Below are 24,814 nucleotides of genomic sequence, written 5' to 3'. Positions count from 1 at the left end.
GAAATACATAAATAGTTTAAGTCTTCGCGATGCAAGGGGTTGTGACCCACGGGTCTGAAAAGTTAGGGTAGAGACTGTAATCAGTTGGAGTCTTATATACTTATAGTTTATTATTTTAATTTGATCGTTCTTAATTATTTGCTGAGACAGAACAAGCAAAAGGGAATAAGTGTTGTGACATATTTGGATTTTTGTGCTCTTTTCTTATGCTTATTTTTACAATATCTATTTTCTTATGCTTATTTCTATGACATTCACAGAATGTCATGTTATTACTGAGATGCGAGTGTATGTGGAAACGAGCTTATTAGGACGTTTCTGAACTACGAATTATATAATAGTAAACACTAAACATATTATTCATGATTGCCGTGGCTACATCATTGATCCAAAGTTTCATTGATGGCAACACTAAGTTGATACAGAATACTAACATTAATTGTTATGGATTGTTGTTACTTTATAAATCAGCGAAACACGCCTCTTGTTATGGATTATTTATGTCTCTCTCTCTCTCTTCGGAACTGTATCCTTTGCTTCAAATATTTACAACGATGAGTGTGTGTACACGCTTATGTATGTATGTGTGTGTGTTTGAATTTTATTTTTTATTTTTATGTAACTTTGGAATTAATAGGACGAATTAACTTTTATCAGAAAATCTAGAATACACGTAATATATATGTTAATATAATGCACATTAATAATTCTAGTTGAGCTATCGAAAACCCTAAATTAATAAAATAATCAACTAAGATCTATGGGGAATTATTCAGTCAATCATCTCTCTCTCTCTCTAATTGTGACAGAAAATATTCCTTCATCATGTGACTTTATTTTGGATCGTGGTTACACAACATGCTTCTAATCACGTAATGGGGGCATATGTATAGTCAATTGTAAACCTTTTCCTCTTGTTTAGATCAACATAGTTCAAAATAAAACGCATCCCCAATAGTTTAGATTGCAACAATGTATACATAATCTTTTCAAAGACTAATGCTGTACTATGAAGTATGAACGAATATGCTTAGTCGCTGCAGAGTACCTATATGCTAATTTTCATATTCCACACATAATCCTAGCAAAGGTTTGCTAAAGGAAAACTTAAGCATAACTTACTTGGCACATTCATCCCCCATTAATCACTCTACTGCGAATATATATCTCAGTGTCGTTAGAAATTGATAAATGAATGATCTTTTGGTATGTATATGATTCATTCGCTAGGACAATTTGCCTTGAATAATTATAATTGTAACAGTAACGTGATGATTTATGTTTCCCATAATAATGAAAGTTCTAAGAACATATTAATTAAGATAAAACTGTATAAAACAAGTTTCTCAAGCCTCTAGTTCTTTACATACAGATGCTACTTAACTCTTCCTTAAAAATTTCAGAACTGTAAATTGTTATTTTAATACAATTCTCAAAATAATAGAAACAAAGCCTCCACAATATGTATATAGCCATATATTTTGACAACACAAGTCCAAGGATAACACAAAGTAACACATACATCCATATAAAATTTTGTATTATAAATATATATTATGGTTTTCTTTACCCCTTGCGTTTTGGTAGATATTCATGGATGATCCCATCAATCAGTTTGCCTTTCGGGGATCGCCTCCTAGCCTAAGCTCAAGATCTAAATCCTCAAAATGACCACCCTTATGTTTGATCTCCTCGTTTCTTGTAATTATGGCACTCTTACAAGATAAACTTGAAATGAATATCGACGGCTGCGATGAACCCTCACGCATTCGTCTTCTCTTATGGATCATATCACCCTTCCCAGTCTCTTCATCCCCCCCTTGAGCAGTAATCGGACAATCCTTGTGGATCACCAGATTCATTCTCACTGACAGATCAGTGGTGTTTTCAAGATTAACTTTTGCTTTATCCCCGTTCTTTGGTACATCTCTGTCGATCTTTCTCTTCTTGCTTCCTTCCATGAAAGGAACTTCATAAAGATCACAACCCTTTTTACCCGGGCACGACCATGGGGAAGAAGATATAATCTTTTTAGAATTATTGGAAGGTTCTACAACAAAAGATGGCGAAGAGGAAGAAACCCTAGGAGTCAAGTATGGTAAAGAAGAAGGAGAAGATGAAAGATCAATAACACAGGAGCGTTGAGACTCAAAACGATTAGGATTGGAGTTAAAAACCAAAGTATAGCTAGAGGTTTCACGAACATCATCGCTATAATTATGAGATGGATACTCCGGAGGGGAAGAGGATTTGGAGAATAAGTATTGATCTTCAGATTGCTTTAGCCGTGCTCTGTCTCTTCGGTGAACGTTCATGTGGCCACCGAGGGCTTGAGCCGATTTAAACTCTCTCCGGCAAAAGCTACACGAGTAAGATCTCGGCGGCCACAAAGATCCGGCGGCATCGTCTTCCGCGAAGGCCAGCTCTTCCCATGATGATTCTTTGTTGCTTTTCTTTGGAATCCAGACGCCACCAGGTTTCTCCATTCTCTAGGGACAACTTGGAAGTTGACGCCAAACCCTAGAAAAAAAATTTTCTTCTTCCTTTTTTTTGGTGGTTAGAGGAACCCTAGATGATTAGTATTAGGTGGTGGGTTACGGAAAAAGATGAAGAAATTGTGTAATGACAATAATGGAGGTCAATTTGTGATAAATAAATTTAAACCAAAGCGAGTGGATTATTTTAAACGATCAAAGGGTTGTTATTTAATATATTTGATTGATCGGACCGTAGGGATTTTGTGAATACAGATGATATGAACTACTTTGGATTTTAGTAAGAGTTTGCTGACTGATCTAAAATCTTTTATGTTTGCTTATTCCAAGTGGATACCCACAAGTAACGGATATTTGTATTTTGATTTTTGCACTATATTAAATTATGTGTACCGTTCTTCGTTCATATAAAAAGTATTGTATTATATAATCTTGTGAATTAACAGTAGCTATACTAAATTACTAATCCACCGTATACTACACACCTACTTAAATGAAGTAAAATTGAAAATGAAGTAAAATTGTTCTAACTCTACTCCATTTTTGTGGAGTGATGAAAAAAAAAAAATAGATTACTCTATTTATAGAGTAAATTTCATTATAGAATAAGATATTTAGTTGGGTTGAAATATTTCTTACTCCATGTTTACTTCTACTCCATTTTAGAAAAAAAATAGAGTGTGGATAGAAATGCTCTTATATATTTTTCTTTGCGGTGATATGATTTTTTTGTTCTATCAAAACTTATAACTAGGTGCGACCCGGCAAGCAAGTAATTAACATGTGAATTAAGAGAGAAAAAAGAAAGCTCACGAATATAATTATTATTGATAATATTAAAAAAAACTAAGCGTCCACGTTGAATACACCTTTGTCCTCTATATATATTAACAACATATTATAAAACTAGTTCATAATCGAATTTACTTATTGTGTTAGTGGTCTAAATAGTAAATGGGTTGCTTTATTGTGTTTCAGATTCAAATTTCTCTTGGTACATAGTGTATTATTCAAATAAAATTTTCTTAGTGTTGATTCCAAGCATAAAGAAGATAATGCTTATAAAGTCGTAACTCCCGTGATCTCTGAAGATCAATTAACATTTTACCAAAAAAAAGAAAAAAAAAGATCAATTCAATAGAAAGTCACAAATAGAGGACACATAGTATTGGGAATATTGGAAAGGATTTGAGGTAGGATAATATATGTATTTGGGCTTAGGACGTGAATATGAGATAAAAGGACCAACCCACGTTTTGGGCTTTAACTACTCAAGGTCCATATAAATATAGACAACTCTCAGTGAACAAGCAATCTACTTGTGATGGCTTGTGAATGGTCTGATGGTAAACGAAGACAGGATTTCCAAGTAGCTTAGATTTTGGATTCATAGTAAATGCAGTTTTTTCAGATCTTAAGTAATCCAAAACTCAAGGCAACACATTGGCTATCAATGAAGACTACAATGGAAACTGAAAAAAATGAAGACTACAATCAGTCTTTAGGTCCAGTCAAACTGGGAATTAGTGGACACAATCACAGTCATTACCTGATAAAGCTAACATTAAACCAAAACAAATCAATCACACTCAAACATCTTGTTCAGTACCAAAAGATTATTTAATTCCCAGCTTTATCTGGTAATGACTGTGACTGTGATGGCGTAGCTTCTTGTTCGCCCGGCCGAAATTCGTAAAACTCTCTTTATTATATTTACCCCCCAAACGTCATCATTTAACAAATTTATTTGACGATTTTTGAATATTGTGTTCTTAAATAAAAAAGAAAAGGCCTCACAAGATTTGTATAAACCGAAAGGTCATGCGATACCTGCCTCTGCTATATATAAATTATTTCATTGTCGTCTGATTTGTCCAAGTATGGAAAAAGTATAGTAGATTAGAAAAGGTCTGCAACAAATGAATAATTTATAATACTGCTTTTGAAAAATCCACTAGAATAGTTATAGACAGAACAGTCAATTTTCAACTCGCTAGCAGCCTTAGCTGCAAAACATTATTTATAATTGGAAGTGGATAAAATCAATTGTATATGGATATATTTGTTGAAGATAAATCCGTTGGACCAGCCGTGGTTTCATATCAGTTCGAATGTAGTTTTCAGATTCTTCTTGTAGCCAATTTCACATTCAAAGGGATTGCTTCTCTCTTTAACCTTCAATATAATACTAAAATAGTAGTTAGCTAAATGACGTGGGAAAACTTGTGGATACCGCAACAAATCACGAAACACCATGTGGCAGTTCCGACTTCCCTATAAGACCAAACGAGTCTGTTTCTTTGGCTGCTATAGCAATAAACATAAATGGAGGGTCTAATCCCGTTTGTTTACCGAGCCGTCATGCAAATCCGTTATGGCCACGAGCGTTCTTCTTCTTACTACGTTCGTCTTCCGGGCGATTCTGGCCGGTTTGGGAGAACCGGTTTGGAAGTGTCTGGTCTCGGATTTTCCTCTAATATGGCGTCGTCGAAGACCACGAGCACGAACACCACGTTTGCTGTTTCCACTGGAGCCCAGTCACCAGTTCATCGTCAGGTTATGATGTGATGCACACGCATTCCATGGGAACCTGAAGATGCTCGTGAGGGAAAGGGTTGGTTTGTGACGTTGTGATTAATGGTTCGGCTTAATGTGTGGTATTTTTATGAATTTTATAGACTTGGACCTGTCGAATAAACCTGATGTAATAATTGGGATGTGAAGATTAATTCTCTAAGCGTGGGCTTTTAACCCGAAGGTAATCTCATGGGGTTCGTGTGTGTGTGTTTCGTTCAAAGAACTTTTAATTGTATAAAAATTATATCAATATCTTTGGTTTCTTCGTGAGAAACTATGTGAATATTTTGGTTTGTTCTTGAAAAGTTGTGTAATTGTCTTTTGCTTTGAATATTATTTAATTTACATTGTTTCTAATAAATTAAAAATTAGAACGTGGTATGTTTAGAGAATGAATCAAGTAAATTGCCAGGAATATCAAGATCTTGAAAATAAGTTTCAGTCCCTTAAAAAAATTATTCATTATACCTCAAACGCATAATACAAAGACAAGACAGTCTTGCACACAATATCAGAAAATAAATGTCATTCATATGGCACATAGTTACGAGTTTGTTGGCAGAATATTAATTAAATCTTATTATGTCTATTATAGGCAAAAAAAATTACAAGGAATATTAATATTTGTGTAGGTAAACATAATGATCATTGTTAGAGTTTCTACTAAAACTATGAAATATAAAAATATTTTGAGGCTTTTATTAAAAGTTTATTTTAATACAGTTTTTATTTGTTTATTCATTTTATTCATGAAATTATAATATTAAAATAATTATACTGGATATTATTATTTTTTTTAAAGTGTGGGATATAACAAAAAAGGTTCAAATAAAAATCTGATAAAATGTAATATATATATATATATATATATTAGCTGAATGCTAAAATATATATTGATTTAAGAACTATTTCACATAAATATATCATATATGCGTTAAAAATAATATATATGTTGTAGTTAGGTAACAAATCATACTTTTTAAGACAAAACTAAAAAAAAAATCCAGTCAATATATTAGATGATTACATTCCCAAAACAGCATGGTATTGAAAATAACCTTCCACAATACTTAAATCATAACAAAAATGTATTAACAAGTTGAACATATAACCCAATAAGGATAATAATGTTTTCATGAGAAAAGATAACGCACTACAGTGACAGGCTGACAAGCTCCATACAGAAAAAGCGTAAAGTGAAAACGTGTCATCGTTCTTACTTCTTACCATATTTTGCTTTGGAAACAACGGAGTTGCGTCTTTTTCTTTTCTTCTGCATATATTCATCAGATTCTCTCTTTTCTTTTTACTTTTTATTCAATAGGATTATTAGACCATTTGAATAAAAAAATGGCGACTCCGATTCGATCGTTCGAGCTGAACACTGGTGCCAAGTTACCTTCGGTAGGTCTCGGAACCTACGCCTTGGTCCCATCAACAATCGAACAAGCTATCAAGGTATTACACATCATCGCTTCGGTTCAAGTTTTGAGCCTTTTGTCTTTGATTTGTTTTAATATGCACTCTCTCTTTTCGATTTTTAGGTTGGGTACAGGCACATAGATTGTGCTTCGATCTACGGCAACGAGAAAGAGGTAACCAATTTTCTAATATCACATAATTTGAGTGAACCATTTGATGCTATAAGATTGTGTGGTTGAAGTGTTCTGTCTCTGCTTATTACGTTTTTCTCACGCTATGATTTCTTATGTACTAGATTGGTAGCGTGTTGAAGAAGTTAATAGATAACGGTTCCGTGAAGCGTGATGAGTTATTCATCACTTCCAAACTCTGGTTTGTCTTCTATTTACTACCAACTTCTTACTCTTGACATGATTTTTAGTTTGAACACACACATATGTTCATGTTTTTCTTTTTGGTTCGGTAGGTGTAATGATCATTTGCCTGAAGATGTACCTAAGGCACTAGACAAAACTTTGCAGGATTTACAGATTGACTACGTTGATTTATATCTGGTACATATATATATAACCTAAAAATTGGATTCTTACAGTTTGCTTCCGTTTTCAATGTGTATGTGTTTTTTTATTGAAGGTACATTGGCCAGTGAGCTTGAAGAAGGAATCACCTATGCCAACACCTGAAACACTCACAAAGCCTGACTTGCCAAGTACATGGAAAGCAATGGAAGCTCTCTATAACTCTGGAAAAGCTAGGGCAATCGGTGTTAGCAATTTCTCTTCAAAGAAGCTCCAAGATCTTCTTAACGTGGCTCAAGTAGTCCCCGCTGTTAACCAAGTGGAATGTCACCCAGTGTGGCAGCAACAAAGTCTTCATGAACTATGCAAATCCAAAGGAGTTCACTTATCCGTGAGTATACAAAACACATTCCGAATTTACTATTTTCTTTAGCCGGTGTGATTAAAGAAGATGATCTTTATTTTTTTGAGATTGTAGGGTTACTCTCCTTTGGGCTCCCAAAGAGAAGCAAGGCTAAAGGTTCTTCAGAATCAAATTGTTACCGAGGTTGCGGAGAAGCTTGGGAGGACCACCGCTCAAGTGGCTCTTCGTTGGGGACTCCAAATGGGTCATAGTGTTATACCAAAGAGTTCAAGCGAGGCTCGACTCCAGGAGAATCTTGATGTTTTTGACTGGTCCATACCTGAAGATCTGTTTGTCAAATTCTCTAACATTCCCCAGGCAAGTTTTTTCCTTTTTCTTTAAATTATTTTCTTTCTATGGAAGGTTTGAAAGTAAGATCTTAATTTTCCCTTTGTTGCTGATGGTTATCATGTCCATTAAATCTTGCAGGAGAAGTTAGTACGAGGTGTTGAATTTGCGCATGAGACGCTCGGCTTCTATAAGACCATTGATGAGCTATGGGACGGTGAAATTTAAGGAAATTCATCAAGGCGCAAGAGACCATCTAATTATATTATGTTTAAATAATCCTTCATGTTTGTTCTTGGTTAGAAACACTTTGCACATTGATGTGTAGTGTTCTCTATTTCTACTTTCATTTTCAATACTCCTTTTATGCTTAAGTTGGTGTGTAGTATGTTTTGGGGTTATTCTTTGCAAAAGATGAAACAAATAATATTATTCTCCAATCTATTCTATTAAAAAGGGAATGAGAAGATCGATGATTATGAATTTCCCTCGCAAAAGATATACGTTGACCCAAAAAAATATGTCATCTCTTTGGTTCTCGTTAATGTTTGATTTCGTTGTCTAACCGATTTTGTCATTGTGATAGAAGTTAGAACGCAAGTACCTTTACAGTCATATGCTAAAAAGGTGTTTCTTCTAAGAATTCTTGAGAGAATATTGAGAGAATGAATCAGGTAAACTGCAAGCAATATGGGAATTTGTTAAGGTAAACAGAATGATCATTGCTAGAGTTGCTAATAAGAAACATAGCAAAGACGGGTTCAAATAAAAACTTTGGTGAAAATGTATAATATTATTAATTTTAAGTGAGCATTAGAATGTATAATATTTATTTAGAAAAAAAAAACAATAACAAATCCAGTCGATGGACATTCCAAAAACAGTATAGTATAAAAAGAAAACTACATGTTTCACAATACTTTAAATCATAAGAAAATTGTGTAAGAATAAAAACTTATCTATCTTGTTTATAAGCAAAGATTTGTTAACAATTAGACAACCCAATAATTACGAAAGGATAACAATGTTTTCATGACTAGAGCATCTCTTTTTTTTTTTTTTGGGAACACATTCATTAATAAGAAAACAGAGTTTTAGTTGGAGGCTATAAAAGCCTCTCCAACCACCAACGGTACAACAACATTCAAAGCAGTTTTAGCCAAACAATCGGCCATAACATTTCTTTCTCGTGGAATCCACACGAAGCATACATACTCAAAGGCTTCAGCCATTTTGAGAATATCTGAAACTATGCCATACAAGCCGGCTCCACTAGCTCCCGAGTTCAACGCCTTCACCAGGGTTTGTGAGTCCGATTCAATCCGTACCTTCTTCAGCTCCCTTCGTTGGCAAGTAAGCACCGCTTCCCTTACCGCTAATCCCTCAGCTATTAATGGTGAGATGACAAACGCCTTTTGCTCTGAGAATTGTATGATTTGATCCTCAGCAAATAGAACCCATCCGAGTCCTGCACAATTCCGTTGTTCCGCCCACGCTGCATCTGATCTGACGATGGCTGTGTTGACTAGAGCATCTCTAATAACCCTTTTTCTATAAAACAAGCATCTCTAACAAGCCTCTTTATTTTAAAAGGTGAACAACCTCAAAATAAGGAGATAAAAGTTTGTTACTACAACAGTCACTTTCAAATACATATTTTAAAGAATTAGTAATTTACATTTTAATTTTTAATATTATTAATAATTAATTACAATCATTAATTTTCATTAAAACAATAAACCATACTATTCAAAAAATATTAAAAAAAAATATTTTTGAGAAAATATAATAATATATAGTCAAGTATAACTATAGATAGTATACAATGTTATTAAAAAAATTAATGGATTTTTTTTTTAAATATGATGATAAGTATTAAAAAAAAATATATATATATATACATATTATTATTCATAAAATTGGGAGACATATATAATTGTAAAAACTAAAAAAAAAATGTAAATAGTATTTTGAGGAAGTCTTCAAAATTGAAGGGAATAAGAGTGTTGAAATATAAAAATTCTCAAAAGATGAGGGCTGTTAGAGATAGGAAATTGTATCATCCGTGTTGAAAATGAGAGGATAAAAATAGAAACTATCAGGAGAGCTATAAGAATCAAAGATAATGTTACCTAGGGCTGCTGCAGAATTCGTAGAAGCTTGCCACGGTTAGAGAAAATGAGAAGAGCAATCTCAGCATCACAAAGCACAGAAAGCTCATAAGCCTTCTTAAGTAAACCGTTCCTTCTCTTTATTGTAGAAACAGCATACATCAGTTTTAAGGGGTGTCAAAATGAGCTACCTCGTTCAACTCAGCTCACCTCATAGTGAGCTCGACTTTTTCATGAACTAGCTTAACTCAGCTCATTTATTATATGAGTTTCAATATGTAAACTCGAACTCAGATCATCTTGATCATGAGTTAAATGAGCTAACTCGTAATCTAAATAAAAATAAACAAAATCGAGAGAGACCTATGTCAAATTTAGGATCAACAAAGTTTGTGAGAGAGATGATAGGGTTAACGTGGGATTATATAGAAGATTTTGATAATTCCTAAACAATATAATTTTTTTTTCTTCGAAAAAGTTATAGATAACTTTTAATTTAATTTTCATATTACTTATATGTATGTTTTACATTTTAATTTTAGAAGATAAATACGATAAATATAGAAATTATCTCTTTTTGCATAAAAAATAGAAGTTCTCCAAATATATGTATATATATATATATATATAATTGTAAGTATAAAATGAACAAGCACATAAGCCAGCTCATGTTCATTAATTAAAAACCATTCATATAAATCGTGATTTAATTTAAGCTCAATCATTAAATTCATTTATTAAATGAATTTAAAATATAGAGATCGTGCTTATGAAAAACGAGCTGAACTAAACCAACTCATGAGTTATAGCTTATTTTGACACCCCTAGTTTAATAAAACTGTTTTATAATTTATATATTAACAAAGAAAAACTTCAATAATTTTTATTGTTTATAAGATAATATTTGATGATACAAATTATTTATAGTTTTTGCTTAATATTATTAAAGTAATATCTTATATTTGTTTCAGACATATAGTAGTTCTAATTTAATTTAAAATAAACATGTATATTTTTATTTAATATGAATATTCTAAACGAAGCAGCTGCGATATTAGCAAAGGAAAAGTATTAACTTCTAAAGTACAAATATGAGTTGTAATCGCATTAACAAATATGTTATCATTTCAGCCCTCGAGATTGGCAGAAAGATAATCTAGATGAACGAATAAGAAGTGTACAACGTAATATAAATATCTGACGTGCCGTTAATAAGAATACAAGAACGAAGTCAGTCTAGCGACGAATCTCCCGCCTTTGTCGCTTTCCCTTCTTACTTTTTTTTGTTTTGTCTTCTTTTTCTATTGATAAGTGGACGGAGTTGAGAAACGCAGTCTGCACTTGAACCGACACTATACAAGCGATTTTAATCTGAAGCCTCTCTAATAATGGCGAACGCAATCAGATACTTCGAGCTCAACACCGGCGCTAAAATCCCATCGGTGGGTCTCGGAACATGGCAAGCCTCTCCAGGACTTGTCGGCGATGCTGTCGCCGCCGCTGTTAAGGTTCGTCTTTCTTGGTAAATTAGGTTACATGGTTCATCGCATTTACTTGGCGATCTCTTTCGATTCTTAGTTGTTAATATATAAATACAAATGTTAACTTCTCCTAATAACGAACATATATGGAAATATGTTCAAGTCTTACTTTTTTATAGATATCAAAAACATACTTTTTTAGAAATATCTCAATTTCAAAAAAAATAAAAAAAGCAATATTCGTTTTTAGCATGCTTCTTGATTTACTCAATTTATTTTTTTTGTCGTAACTCTAGAACCTGAGAGGTATTTTTTATCTTAATGTTTGGTTGCAGATCGGATATCGTCATATTGATTGTGCTCAGATCTACGGCAACGAGAAAGAGGTAGAACAAACCACGTAGATTCTTGACTTAGCCAAATTGAATTATCGTGTTAGTCTTTTTCAGATGTTCAGTGAGTAAATTGATCTTACATTTAGTGATCAAGTTATTAACAGTATTTGTTTACCCTCTTGATTGTGTTGATGGCAAAAGTAATGACAAACATGTGTGTTGTTTCCCTGTGCAGATAGGGACAGTTTTGAAAAAATTGTTTGAAGACAATGTAGTGAAACGCGAGGAGTTGTTCATCACTTCCAAACTATGGTATATTGTGTTATGTCGTGTTTATTTAATACATAGTCTGTGGACTAAGTGTAGCTTTAATCATTACATTTTCAAATTGTGTATCATCAAACTATAGGTGTACTGATCATGATCCTCAGGATGTGCCAGAGGCACTAAACAGAACCCTACAGGATCTACAGCTTGACTACGTCGACCTCTATTTGGTATGGGATAAGTAACATATATCAATTAGAACTTAATCCTAATCTGTATAGCACTTTTGCTCATGGATGGAAGATTTAGTGACTAACAAATTTCTTTATATTCTTCTTGAAGATGCACTGGCCTGTACGGATGAAGAAAGGTTCTGTTGGAGCTAAGCCAGAGAACCTTTTACCTGTAGATATTCCTAGCACATGGAAAGCAATGGAAACACTCTATGATTCGGGCAAGGCACTAGCCATAGGTGTAAGCAATTTCTCAACCAAAAAGTTAGCTGATCTTCTGGAGTTAGCTCGTGTCCCTCCTGCCGTTGTTCAAGTCGAATGTCATCCTTCTTGGCGACAGACTAAGCTACGAGAGTTCTGCAAATCCAAAGGAGTTCACCTCACTGTAAGCATCACTCATCTCACCAATCCATTTACTTTCTCTGCACCGTACCCTATAAATTGATTCAATATTCTTGCAGGCATACTCGCCCTTGGGTTCTCCGGGAACAACGTGGCTCAAGAGCGATGTTTTGAAGAATCCTATACTAAATACTGTTGCTGAGAAACTCGGAAAGTCTCCTGCGCAAGTTGCGCTTCGCTGGGGACTCCAAATGGGTAACAGTGTACTTCCCAAGAGTACTAATGAAGGAAGAATTAGAGAGAACTTTGAAGTGTTCGACTGGTCAATACCCGATGACTTGTTTGTCAAGTTTTCGGAGATTGAACAGGTCAGCACTTCGTTCTTTACATTTCATTACGTTAACTAGGCTTGATCTAAATTGAGAGTTATGTATTTTTGATGACATGCAGGCTAGGTTATTGACTGCTCCATTCTTTGTTCATGAGACACTGAGCCCTTACAAGTCTCTTGAAGAGTTGTAGGATGGCGAGATATGATATTTCAACAGATCCAATTGTTTTGTCAATAATGGGAGGTTACTCTCTGCCTGTTGAACTTGACATTTTATCTATAAAAATGATGCCACTCAAATAAGTTATTATCATGTTTGTTGTTATTTTGAATTATTATATTATTCAAAAAAGTTATTGATCCGATTATACAATTCGCAATATATTGTAATCATCTCAAATAGAAAATGTGATGCTTGTAGTTGGTTGTTATTAACATACCAATCAAACCCTGGTATATAGTGCCAGATTGTCTAAACGAGAAATTGAACGTGCCACTAAATTGTTATTTTGAGACGTTGATGTTGATGACCACCACCTCATATGGCCCACATGGACCCATACAACATGTAAGTTCTTAATTTATTCGAGTTGAAAATTTTCTAGGAACCGCAAAAAAATGTTATAAGATCTCTAAATTCAAAACCCTGGAAATATGTATAAAGTTTGAATATATGATCTTACAAATATTTGTTTACTTTTACAAAAACAACTTTTCTTTAGTAATTGCACTCAAAAAATCATTTTGTACGGTTAGCTAATCTTTTTTCTATTTAAGATAACATCATTGATAGTTAAAATATGAGAAAAATTTATCTAACTTAAAAATTATCTTAAAAAATTGTAACTTGCAATTTAGAAAGCGGTCGACGGTGCAAATTAAATGCATAGATTAGCTCAAAACAGCCGTCGATCATTAAATACGCTCGAGCCAATGCATGCGTGGACCCAAAAACATGTTACTTTGAACGATCGCATTCGACATAGCAACGAGGCGATCTAAATGAGCGAATAATATACGTCCATGTAATGATCAATATATGACGTGGCAATACTAAAATTCAAGAAAAATTAAGTTTTCCTACGAATCTCCCCTCCTATATAGCTCTCACTTCTCACCTACACAATTGAGAAATGCTGTGTGCGAGCGTCAAACCAAAACCAGCGATCTTAAACTCATAACCACCAAGTCTCTGACAATGTTGAACGCTATCGGATTCTTCGAGCTCAACACCGGTGCTAAGATCCCGTCTGTGGGTCTTGGAACATGGCAGGCCTCTCCTGGCGTCGTTGGTGATGCCGTCGCTGCCGCTGTTAAGGTTCATTGTATTTGCTTTCGATCTCTTTATATGCTCAGGTCTGATACTGAAGCTAAATTAATCTTAATTCTTGTTGAAGATCGGCTATCGTCATATTGATTGTGCTCAGTTGTATGGCAACGAAAAAGAGGTCGGTGCATTAGATGCATAGTTTAGTCAAGCTTATATGTTCGTGTATCAATTGAATTCCTAAAACGTACTCCCTCATTTACTAAAAGATAGATTTTCTGGATTTAGTTTTTATTCGACAAAGGTAGATTTTTAAAATTATTTTTAGTAATTGATATTAATTAGTTGTATAATTTTTAAAAATATTAATTAAAACATTTGAATTGATTAAATATCATTATATCATTGATGATAGTTATTAAAAAGTATATAATAAAAATAATTAATTATGTTAATTATAAACATATATTATTTTATTAATTTACGTGAATACTCTAAAAATTTATTTTTAGAAACATATGGAGTATATTATTGTTAGCTATCTTATGTTGAGCCTTATGTAGCCGTTAATCAAAACACATAATTAACCATTATTCAGCTATGTATAATTTACATTACATTGTGAAATCACCTCCTCCTATGCAGATTGGGACAGCTTTGAAAAAATTGTGTGAAAAAGGTATAGTGAAACGCGAGGAGTTGTTCATCACCTCCAAACTCTGGTATCTTGTGTTGTTATGTGTTTATCTGATGAATATCGTGTGCTTAAAGATGCGCTAGCTATCTAATCTTGCATTTTCAATTTGTGTACATCAAAGGTGTACTGATCATGACCCTCAAGATGTGCCAGAGGCACTGAACAGAACTATACAGGATCTGCAGCTTGACTACGTTGATCTGTATTTGGTAAGCATGCATCAGTTCAACGGATATGTTATTTGATAAGATGTTAATTAAGCCCCATGGGGGTTTACACTAAAAAATAATTAGTAATAAGTGTATTAATGTAGTTTATATATGACATCAGATCTAATATTAATTTAGATGTTGAATTCTTAACAGATATCTTAACTGAAATATTATTCGTTAAAAACTTCTGTATGTTCTTCTTGAAGATTCACTGGCCTGTACGGATGAAGAAAGGTTCTGTTGGAGTAAGTCCAGAGAACTTTTTACCTGTAGATATTCCTAGCACATGGAAATCGATGGAAGCACTCTATGATTCGGGTAAGGCTCGAGCCATAGGAGTAAGCAACTTCTCCACCAAGAAACTAGGTAATCTCTTGGATCTAGCTCGTGTTCCTCCTTCTGTTAATCAGGTCGAATGTCATCCTTCTTGGCGACAAGCTAAGCTACGAGAGTTTTGCAAATCCAAAGGAGTTCACCTCAGTGTAAGCATCACTTATCTCACCAATTTGATGTGCATATCTATGTGTGTCTTACCTTATAAATTGTTTGGATATTATTGCAAGGCATACTTCCCATTGGGTTCTCCAGGATGGTTCAAGAGCGATGTTCTGAAGAACCCAATACTGAATATGGTTGCGGAAAGGCTTGGGAAGTCTCCAGCTCAAGTTGCACTGCGTTGGGGAATCCAGTTGGGTAATAGTGTACTTCCCAAAAGTACCAATGAAGGAAGGATCAGAGAGAACTTAGATGTTTTCGACTGGTCTATACCTGATGACTTGTTTGCCAAGTTTTTTGATATTGAACAAGTAGGGCTAAAATCCACATGTCATTTTTCACAATTCATTACGCAAAAGCTTTGTTTCTCTTCTCGATCTAGAATTAAGAGTTTGTGTATTTTGGACTCAATGCAGGCTAGGCTATTGAATGCTTCCGTCTTTGCTCACGAGACACTGAGCCCTTATAAGTCTGTCGAAGAATTATGGGACGGTGAGGTATGATATTCAGCTGATTTGTTTCTTCTGTGGGAGATTTTGCCCTTTTGAACTTGTCTGTGTTCATAAATGTTCCTGAAAGACATGTCTCTATATAATTTACAATCATATTTGTTTTACTTTGAATTTTTATTTGTAAAGATAACACTGATCTAATTTTACATTTGCATATTAGTCAGCTAAATGGAATATGCGATATTTTTATATGGTTGTGACTTGTGAGTTGTGAGTATACCGATCAAACCCTACATTCACATTGCAATCCTACAATAACAAGGATTCAGTCGAAAGTGAAACAAATATTAACTTTCAGACGGCATATTCTAAATCTAGCATCGGAAAAGAGAGGGTAAATTCATAATTATTAAGAATCATAACTGATTCTTCTCTTTCTCTAACCGATTTTTGATGGAACTCAATTACCTTTACAATCATATACTGACAAAGAGATTCTTCTAGAATTATATCAGATTTATAATACCAAATACATACCTCAAGATGTGCATTGTAGAGATGAACTGGTGATATTATTAATCACATATTTTGTCTAGCCGATTTTGAGATGGAACTCAAGTACCTTTACAATCAAATCATATATAAGCTGACAAATAGATTCTTTCTTGGATTTTTTTTTTTTTTTGATTTTTTAAGTATGTCTTTGTAGTTGAGATCTTTTCGTATAGAAAATTTCAGCTTTGATTTCTTTAAACCAATATCGACATCAATGACACAGAAATTTGCAATCATGCGATTATGTGAAACTGAGACACATACATATATCTCTGCATGTAATGAAAAACAACACCGAAAAGTTAAGACACACCAGCAAGTAAAACTTCATCATCAAAATATTCTTCATCCAGTTCCAGTATACTCATCCGCCACCGTGGCAACGGCCAACTGGGTTGCTACCGTAGCAGTTACAGCTACCACAGCCTTTAAGGCTCCCATAAATCCTCCGTTTTTCTTTTTTCCCTTGCTTGAATCTGGACTTGGGCTTGCTCTTGGAGAGCCCGGGCTCATGTGGGGATGCTGCTGATGATGACCACCACCATGAGGATGTTGCCCATAACCATAGGGGTTTCCTTGACCATAGTGGTGCGGCGACGATGGCTGCCCCGCATGAGGGCTATGCAGGCTTCTCTGCCTCGTTTCCGTTGCATCAGGAGACGAAACATGCATTAGACCGTGTGTGCAAAGCGGGTGAGATTCAAAATTACAGTGCTTACACTTGTAGAACATCCCTTGGATGTAAAATCGGCAAAAATAGCACACACGCTCGGTCATGTGGGCAGGACCGGTGACCAGGGTTAGCTCATGATCAGGCGCGTGCCATGTTTTTATGAGGGTTGGAGGACACGTGGCGCAATATTCATGGAGGTCGTAGTCGCAGTCATTGCACCGGTAGGTCTTGCCGTGACCGTGAAGTTTGCAACCATTGCACGTGTATGTGCCAACTCCGTTGGCTTCGGTCAAGGGATGGTTATGCGTGAAACGCTGAATCGTGTGCGGCTTTGACATCTCACTTGCTGTTTTGGGGTTGAACCGATATCAGTTTTTGATCTTCTTGGTGTTTGTGATCGATGGAGCTGTTTGTAAATATGCAATAACCGTTGGTGTACTATTAATACAAATTTAGTTGACTTTGGTGGAGTTGACTGATCATACGAAGAAAATTTCACAGATGTTATATATTTTTCTTTTTCAAATTGTTGATATTATATATGAATTTATGTTGAAATGTTCTATTACATGCTGGTTCTCATTTGGGACGTGTCTTCAAGTTTTCAACCATAGCCATATTAGTAGTCTTGATGAATGATAATATAAACTGGGCCGGCCGGCCACTGACATATATATTTCCCATTTCTAAAATCTATATGATAGTTAAAATTTTTTGTAAGAGTATATGATAGTTAGTTTATTGACACATACAACTTAAAATGTAGTTTACAGCTTGTATTAGTGCTGTTGATGTATTATCAATGTATCATCCGTGTTCAAATTTGCACAATGCATATTGTTGAACATCTGCACTAAAAAATAAGAATTCTCTACACAAATCACAAATGAATAAAAAAGAGCAACCACTGGATGTACATTTTAAAAGAAAAATTTGAATTACAAATTTGTTTAATTCTTAAACACAACTAAACTTATGTCAAGAGAATACAGCAAGAGCTATAAGGGGGGTGGTGATTTATGGGGGTTTAAGTGATTTGCATTAAAATTACTAATCTTATGTCACCTAAACATGATTTCTTCAAAAATAAATGTTACTGAACTTATAATTTTAAAATATATTTAATTTTACTGATACATAAATTATTTAAATAGCATTTTTTAAAAAAATATTATAATTTAAAATAATTTTTTGTGGAGTTTTAGTTAAAATTATAAAAATCCAAATTACGATGACAAAAAAAATATATAAAAATTCAAATTACATAGTTGTAAATATGATTCTAGAATAGTTAAATTAAAATTATATTAATTTCTATAATTTAATCTGTATTATCTAAAATGTAATACAGTACGTCCAGAAAAAAATTATACAGATAATTTACGTGAAATATTGAAGGCCCAAGTCTTACTAACAAATTAAATTCATTACTACTTATGGTCCAACCAAAACTCTCAACTATATACTCTAACTCATTCATCTTCTCTCACCAACTTTCTCGTCACTCTCTCACCAACTCACATCCATGGCAGAGGAAATCAGGTTCTTTGAGCTCAACACAGGAGCAAAGATACCATCGGTCGGTCTCGGAACATGGCAGTCTGATCCTGGTCTTGTCGGAAACGCTGTCGAAGCCGCCGTTAAGGTTCGTGTCTCTGTGATCACTAATCATAAAGTTTTAGTCTTTATGGTTAAATATTGTTTTTGTTTTTTGTTGTTAACTCCAAATATTGTTTCTGTGACTATGCAGATCGGTTATCGCCACATCGACTGTGCTCAAATCTATGGCAACGAAAAAGAGGTAACGCCTAATCATCCTTTGTTTTGTACTTTCGTCGAGCTTCTTGGTTTTAAAGCAAGAAAGTTACGTTCTTGGTTATGATTTGTGCAGATTGGGTTAGTCTCGAAGAAACTGTTTGATGATGGAGTTGTTAAGCGTGAGGAGATCTTCATCACATCCAAACTTTGGTACTTCTGCATCACTTGTGCTTTAATTACCTTATAGGTTTATTTCTTTTCAAGTCCGTGTAGCTTCTAACCTTTTTCATATGAAAGGTGTACGGATCATGATCCTCAAGATGTCCCAGTGGCTCTCAACAGAACTCTACAGGATCTACAGCTTGACTATGTCGATTTGTATCTCGTAAGTAACATTTCAAGAAACCTCGTCTTGTACTGATCCATACTGGTTTCTGAGTTGTTCCTTTTTGTGAACCTTTTTTGAAGATCCACTGGCCTGTTAGCCTCAAGAAAGGTTCTACTGACTTAAAGCCAGAGAACATTTTGCCGACTGATATTCCTAACACATGGAAAGCCATGGAAGCACTCTTTGATGCGGGAAAGGCCAGAGCTATTGGTGTAAGCAACTTCTCGACAAAGAAGCTAGCTGATCTCTTGGAGGTGGCTCGTGTCCCTCCCGCTGTTAACCAGGTGGAGTGTCACCCTTCTTGGCAACAGACTGTGCTCAGGGACTTCTGCAAATCTAAAGGCGTTCACCTCTCGGGATACTCTCCGTTGGGTTCTCCAGGGACAACGTGGCTCACGAGCGATGTTCTGAAGAACCTGATTCTAGTCACGGTTGCTGAGAAGCTAGGCAAGACTCCTGCACAAGTTGCACTGCGCTGGGGTCTCCAAATGGGTCAAAGTGTACTTCCAAAGAGCACAAATGAAGACAGGATCAGACAGAACTTCGATGTTTTCAGCTGGTCCATACCAGACGACACGTTATCCAAGTTTTCCGAGATTGAACAGGCAAGTAGATTGCATTCCAAATAGGTCAAAACAAGCTCTCTGTTTTGCTCATAAGGCTCAGGGTTGTGTTTCGAATGTTGCAGGGAAGGTTGGTGAGAGGCATGTCATTTGTTCATGAGACGAGTCCTTATAAGAGTCTTGAACAACTTTGGGACGGTGAGATATGAGACTCATGAGGAGTGGATCATGTGCCATATCATTCACGGAGTTGTCAGTTTATAATAAGTACCACAACTTGTTTCGTACGGAGTGGTATACAACATTTTACTAATAAGCTCGCTTTAAGTGGTCCTACTTTTTTCAAAATCTTCCTAAAAAAAGACTGCTGCTACAGTTAGATTAAATTTGGAATCGATTACAACGAACTTAAGATGCATGTTATTGTAATATGAAGCGTATAACTAAAGATGCTAGACACGTACAATTTCTAAACTTAAGCGCAGAGAAAGGATCAAAGGCTAACATAAACAGTAAAGAAATAAAACATAGTGGCATGAGTGACGGTAATTGAGAGAATAAATGGTGTTTATACGCAATTCTCAAGCTAATTTTGTTTGGCGACTTACTACTTGTGTATGAAGTTTTGTTTAGACAATTTCAAACAAATAATAGCTTATGCTTAATTGTGTTTACAAATATATAAACTTACATTCACTTGTTTTCCAGAAGGATTAACATTAACTCTGTCATCAGACAGTCTGAGAACGTGCTAGGGCAGCTTTTTATTGACATTGGCTAGTTGACTGACCATAATTAATGATATTTTTGGCTAGTTGACCATACCATAATTACATTTAATCATTTGTTTCGTTGAAAAAAAATTGGTTGATTTTTTTTTTTTTTTTTATAAAAAAAGTTGGTTGATTTTACCAGTACAGTTAACATATTTTGCAGTTCTGTGAATTTTACACGAATAGGTAGGAGAAATAGGCGAACTAGAGAACCTTGTACAAATTGATTGCATGGGGTTGGAATAGGACTGTTCAATATGGTAAAACCGAATCGTACCGAACCGAACCAAAATAAACAATATGGTTTGGTTTTGGTATATACCATATAAACCAAATAGATATAATTTTATAAAAATCGTAGGATTTGGATGATTTGGTATATAACCAATTAAACCGAATAAACCGATTAAAGTAGAAACATGTAAATATGTATCTATTTTATAACAATACATGAAAATCTATTTGTTACATAAGTTAATTTTTGTTAATAACTATTACCATAATTTTATAGTAATAATGAACATTAATTTGTAAAACACTTTAATTATAATTAAATAACAATACATCTCGATTCAAACATCTTATTTTCTAAGTCTTCTTTTGATCTTTTGCTTTATTTTAGTCTTCACTAAATTAATATGAAGATTGTAAATTTGATGGACAATAATTAATGAAAAATTTTCACAACTTTTTTCTTATCTGTAAACAAACAGAGTTTCATGTTCAATTGAAAAAGCATGACTTTAATGAACACTAAATATGGAAGAGTGGAAAAACTTTTCTTTCATGTCTCTGTTTGTTTCATATTTTTATTTTCAAAATTTCAAACTTTGATTTTAGTTATAGATTTGATTATTTTATTTGATGGTAGAAGTATTTTTACTTTTTTGTTCATTTATTTGAACATGTAATATATTTTTAATAAATGACTATGTTGACAATATGACTCTAAAATTCATATAATATGATATCAAACTAAATAATTATGTTTTTTGGTATAAAACCGAATAAACTGAAAACCGACGGTATAAAACCGAACCGAACCGAACTAAATATGGATTTAGAATGGTAGTTATATTTTACTAACCGAAATACCGAAAACCGAAAAAAACCGAACCTAAATCGAACCGATATCCGGATTGAACACCCCTAGGTTGGAAGGTTATTTTTGGCAAAAAGCTATATATTAAAGATTTTATATTGTTATAAAGTTGCGAAATGTATTGTCTAATTTTTGTCTGCCCGCCCACAAAAATAGCTATTAACTAGATGTGATTTATATTCTCAAATATGTAAGGAATTTGACAAACTGAGTTATATACTTTGAGTAGAAATAAGTTAGCTAATCAACAAGTTTGAGATAAACTATTACACTCCTATCTTGTATTATAAACTGGATCAACCTTAACCAGTGTTGTAACACACTATGAGACAGAATCATCAGAATCAATAACGCCTAAAAATTAATGAAATCTGGACACTGTCTTCTAGCAAGACTTGTCGCAGTTGCCTATGTTGACCAATCGACCTCTTAAAGCAAATCAGTTTGGCATGGTACCACATCAACACGATCAAGTATTTCTAATGAATGGTATTTTCCACCAACTTAGCAAGAAAACGTGTTTTTCTATGGATAGGACAACATTTATAATAAGGTTACTACTTTCACATGGTTCTCATTTGTAACAAGATAAAGATAATATTTTCAAACGATTTGAGATTTGATGGAAAATATTAACCTCCACTGAGCATTCTTCTATATACAAGCGTTGCTCCTCATAAAAACGTTTATGATACAGTCTCCCATTGTTATGCACTGCTAAAACAGTAGACGTGGGTCTTATGCCAGCAAAAATGGCTGGAAATGATATGAAATACAATCCATATGGTTGGTGAGTCAGAAGATTAATACCGTCAAGATCTAAAGATGACAAAACTGAACATCAGTAAAATGGCTAACCAATCAGAAGCACACCAGAGTACCTGACGGACTAGTAACAGTTTTTCCTTACCTGGAATCAAATGTTTGCAACAATTGATTGATTTGAAGATAAACGCACCGCTAACATTGGCGAGACGGAATTGAGGACCATATGCCATTATCAATAGAGTTTTTTTTACAACCAATAGATTTAATTCGTTTAATTATCATATAGGTTTCTTCCATTCAGTATGTGTGACCCATGTTGAGCGATAATAACAAAAAAAAAGAGCTTCAGTCAATATCATGTGAACAAAACAAGATAGTGCTTTTAAAAAAAACAAGCCACAAGCTTGCTTTTGTCATTTTTCACGATGAATGTATTTGTTCTCTATTGCATAATCATATACATGAACGAAAATAACAATATCTTAATATTGGAAAAGCATTTTCAGGCGATGTAACTACATATCTAACACACCCAGGGCAATATTTATCACAATCTCTTTCCATGTTCCAAACGCAACTACCAACACAAACATATTGGTAGGAATTTGACGTCATTGGAACACCACACTTCCATCACAGAATACTGCCAAAAGTCTGATTAACCATATTAAAGATAAAGTGGATTACTAGATATATATCTCCACATACTTTTCTCTGTGTGTTTCTAAAGTTTACCTTAATATTACTTTAATTCATTACTATATATACAAAGTTAGTGTTTCCATAATAAAAATTTTGGCAAAAATGAGGTCATGATGATGACAGTGATCTTTGGCGTTGATGACGTTGCAGAGAGTGGGATTGATGACGATGAAAATGATATGGGTAGTTGGGTTATACAGTCTTTAATTTCTAGTTTGGGAGATTTTAATTATATTTAACCACTGCGAAGAGTTATATTTAAAAGTTCATATTTTTAGGTCTGAACTTTTAATTCGATATATAAAATGTTTAAGATAAGAACAAATGTAGGTGGTTTTGCCATCTCCAATGGTAATCTATAATTTATTTAATATTTTATTCTAAAATAAATAATTTTATTAAAGAGTTAGATTTTTTACAATAATTTATTTTATAATATAGTTATTCTATTATAAAGTAAAATATAGATAAATGTTATTTTTTACTTTATTTTTAGAGTAAAAAATAATATTCCGTTATAGAGTAAACTATTGAAGCAAATCTAATTTTATAATAAATTATTTTATTTTAGAATTGAATATAACGAAAAATTCTAAAATACGATTAGAGATGCCTTAAGACCATCTTCAATATATTTTTCTATTTGTACAATTAAAATAGAAGAACTCTATAATAGATGTAAGATATATGCTCGTATGTATTTTTATAAAATAGCAATCTTTAAATGTAAAGTGAAAAATAGAGAAATGTTATTTTTTCATCTATAAATAGAGAAAAAAATAGAAGAATAAATAGAGGTGGGTTTGAACAATTCAAAATAACAATTGTTTGGAGATACTCTAAGTTACACCAGATGTATTCCCGCTATCAAAATAAGTCCCTCTTTTCAAGGTTGAAGTTTCTACTCAGAAAACATGTTGACACATATATCCACAACACACGCGGTATGCTTTGTGATTGTATATTTTACGTTTTGCATCCCACATTTAGCATGTGAAAGCGTATGTAAGATAAATTGTGATACCATTATGTGTATCCTACGGACTAAAGTTACACACGCAAAACATGTGAAGTTCATGAAAAAAAAGAGAAAAAATGAAGAGCAAATATATCTTAAATTTAGTATGTTTTCATATGTGTTTTTAAGAAGATTATATTATATGAGTAGTAACATTATGTTAATGTTAACACTATATATTTCGATTTTATTTTCATATTAAACACAACTCAATAGCATATTTATTTATGTTACATAACTCTTCTCTTATGTAACACTATATGCAAAGACACCTCTGTCAATGTCTATACGAGGAAAAAAGAGACCAAAACAAAATGGTGCTTTAAACTTACATTGCAAACAAATTTTCACACACTATAACCACTCTTCTTACATAAGAGAAGAGTTAGGCTACCGTTTGGTCTAACACCAAAACCGAAATCTTATTTTAATAATAGTTTTGGTCAAATATAAATACCAAGAAAAAAAGTTTTATATATATACCAAGAACTTTTTTCATCCGTCTTTTACAAAAAAAAAAAACACTTTTCACCCGTCTAACATGAGAACCAAAGAATATCTCTAATCAACAAAACAGCACATGGGACA

At 33.7% G+C, this 24,814-nt stretch overlaps 7 protein-coding genes across 7 annotated transcripts; 5 read left to right on the top strand and 2 right to left on the bottom strand.

Moving 5' to 3' along the window:
* Positions 1-1,502: 1,502 nt before the first annotated feature.
* LOC106395667 (zinc finger protein 10-like) lies at positions 1,503-2,973 on the bottom strand. The gene has a single exon (XM_013836057.3). The coding sequence runs from the start codon at positions 2,484-2,486 to the stop codon at positions 1,611-1,613; it is 876 nt and encodes a 291-aa protein (XP_013691511.2). The 5' UTR covers positions 2,487-2,973; the 3' UTR covers positions 1,503-1,610.
* Positions 2,974-4,671: 1,698 nt separating this feature from the next.
* Positions 4,672-5,369, top strand: LOC106395240. Its single transcript, XM_013835753.3, has one exon. It carries the CDS (start codon positions 4,821-4,823, stop codon positions 5,061-5,063), a length of 243 nt encoding a protein of 80 aa, XP_013691207.2. The 5' UTR covers positions 4,672-4,820; the 3' UTR covers positions 5,064-5,369.
* A 920-nt stretch (positions 5,370-6,289) lies between these two features.
* LOC125609282 (aldo-keto reductase family 4 member C8-like) lies at positions 6,290-8,186 on the top strand. Its single transcript, XM_048780548.1, has 7 exons — positions 6,290-6,530; positions 6,617-6,667; positions 6,790-6,866; positions 6,961-7,048; positions 7,128-7,403; positions 7,491-7,733; positions 7,845-8,186. The coding sequence occupies exons 1-7, from the start codon at positions 6,423-6,425 to the stop codon at positions 7,929-7,931; spliced, it is 930 nt and encodes a 309-aa protein (XP_048636505.1). The 5' UTR covers positions 6,290-6,422; the 3' UTR covers positions 7,932-8,186.
* A 2,851-nt stretch (positions 8,187-11,037) lies between these two features.
* LOC106451052 (NADPH-dependent aldo-keto reductase, chloroplastic-like) lies at positions 11,038-13,171 on the top strand. The gene is made up of 7 exons (XM_013892908.3): positions 11,038-11,322; positions 11,631-11,681; positions 11,866-11,942; positions 12,040-12,127; positions 12,240-12,515; positions 12,592-12,840; positions 12,923-13,171. Exons 1-7 carry the CDS (start codon positions 11,203-11,205, stop codon positions 12,992-12,994), a joined length of 933 nt encoding a protein of 310 aa, XP_013748362.2. The 5' UTR covers positions 11,038-11,202; the 3' UTR covers positions 12,995-13,171.
* A 737-nt stretch (positions 13,172-13,908) lies between these two features.
* Positions 13,909-16,177, top strand: LOC106451054 (NADPH-dependent aldo-keto reductase, chloroplastic). Its single transcript, XM_013892910.3, has 7 exons — positions 13,909-14,121; positions 14,201-14,251; positions 14,716-14,792; positions 14,889-14,976; positions 15,186-15,461; positions 15,543-15,785; positions 15,891-16,177. Exons 1-7 carry the CDS (start codon positions 14,002-14,004, stop codon positions 15,975-15,977), a joined length of 942 nt encoding a protein of 313 aa, XP_013748364.2. The 5' UTR covers positions 13,909-14,001; the 3' UTR covers positions 15,978-16,177.
* A 155-nt stretch (positions 16,178-16,332) lies between these two features.
* Positions 16,333-18,408, bottom strand: LOC106453439. Its single transcript, XM_048780547.1, has one exon. The coding sequence runs from the start codon at positions 17,490-17,492 to the stop codon at positions 16,827-16,829; it is 666 nt and encodes a 221-aa protein (XP_048636504.1). The 5' UTR covers positions 17,493-18,408; the 3' UTR covers positions 16,333-16,826.
* A 166-nt stretch (positions 18,409-18,574) lies between these two features.
* On the top strand, positions 18,575-20,281 carry LOC106451053 (aldo-keto reductase family 4 member C10-like). Its single transcript, XM_013892909.3, has 6 exons — positions 18,575-18,799; positions 18,905-18,955; positions 19,046-19,122; positions 19,210-19,297; positions 19,381-19,905; positions 19,989-20,281. Exons 1-6 carry the CDS (start codon positions 18,680-18,682, stop codon positions 20,070-20,072), a joined length of 945 nt encoding a protein of 314 aa, XP_013748363.2. The 5' UTR covers positions 18,575-18,679; the 3' UTR covers positions 20,073-20,281.
* The last annotated feature ends 4,533 nt before the right edge of the window (positions 20,282-24,814 follow it).

The sequence above is a fragment of the Brassica napus genome, chromosome A5 (genome assembly GCF_020379485.1).
Source record: "Brassica napus cultivar Da-Ae chromosome A5, Da-Ae, whole genome shotgun sequence".
NCBI classification, from domain to species: Eukaryota; Viridiplantae; Streptophyta; class Magnoliopsida; order Brassicales; family Brassicaceae; genus Brassica; species Brassica napus.
The sequence above is the reverse complement of the archived record's forward strand: the minus strand, read 5'-3'. Positions and strand labels throughout refer to the sequence as shown.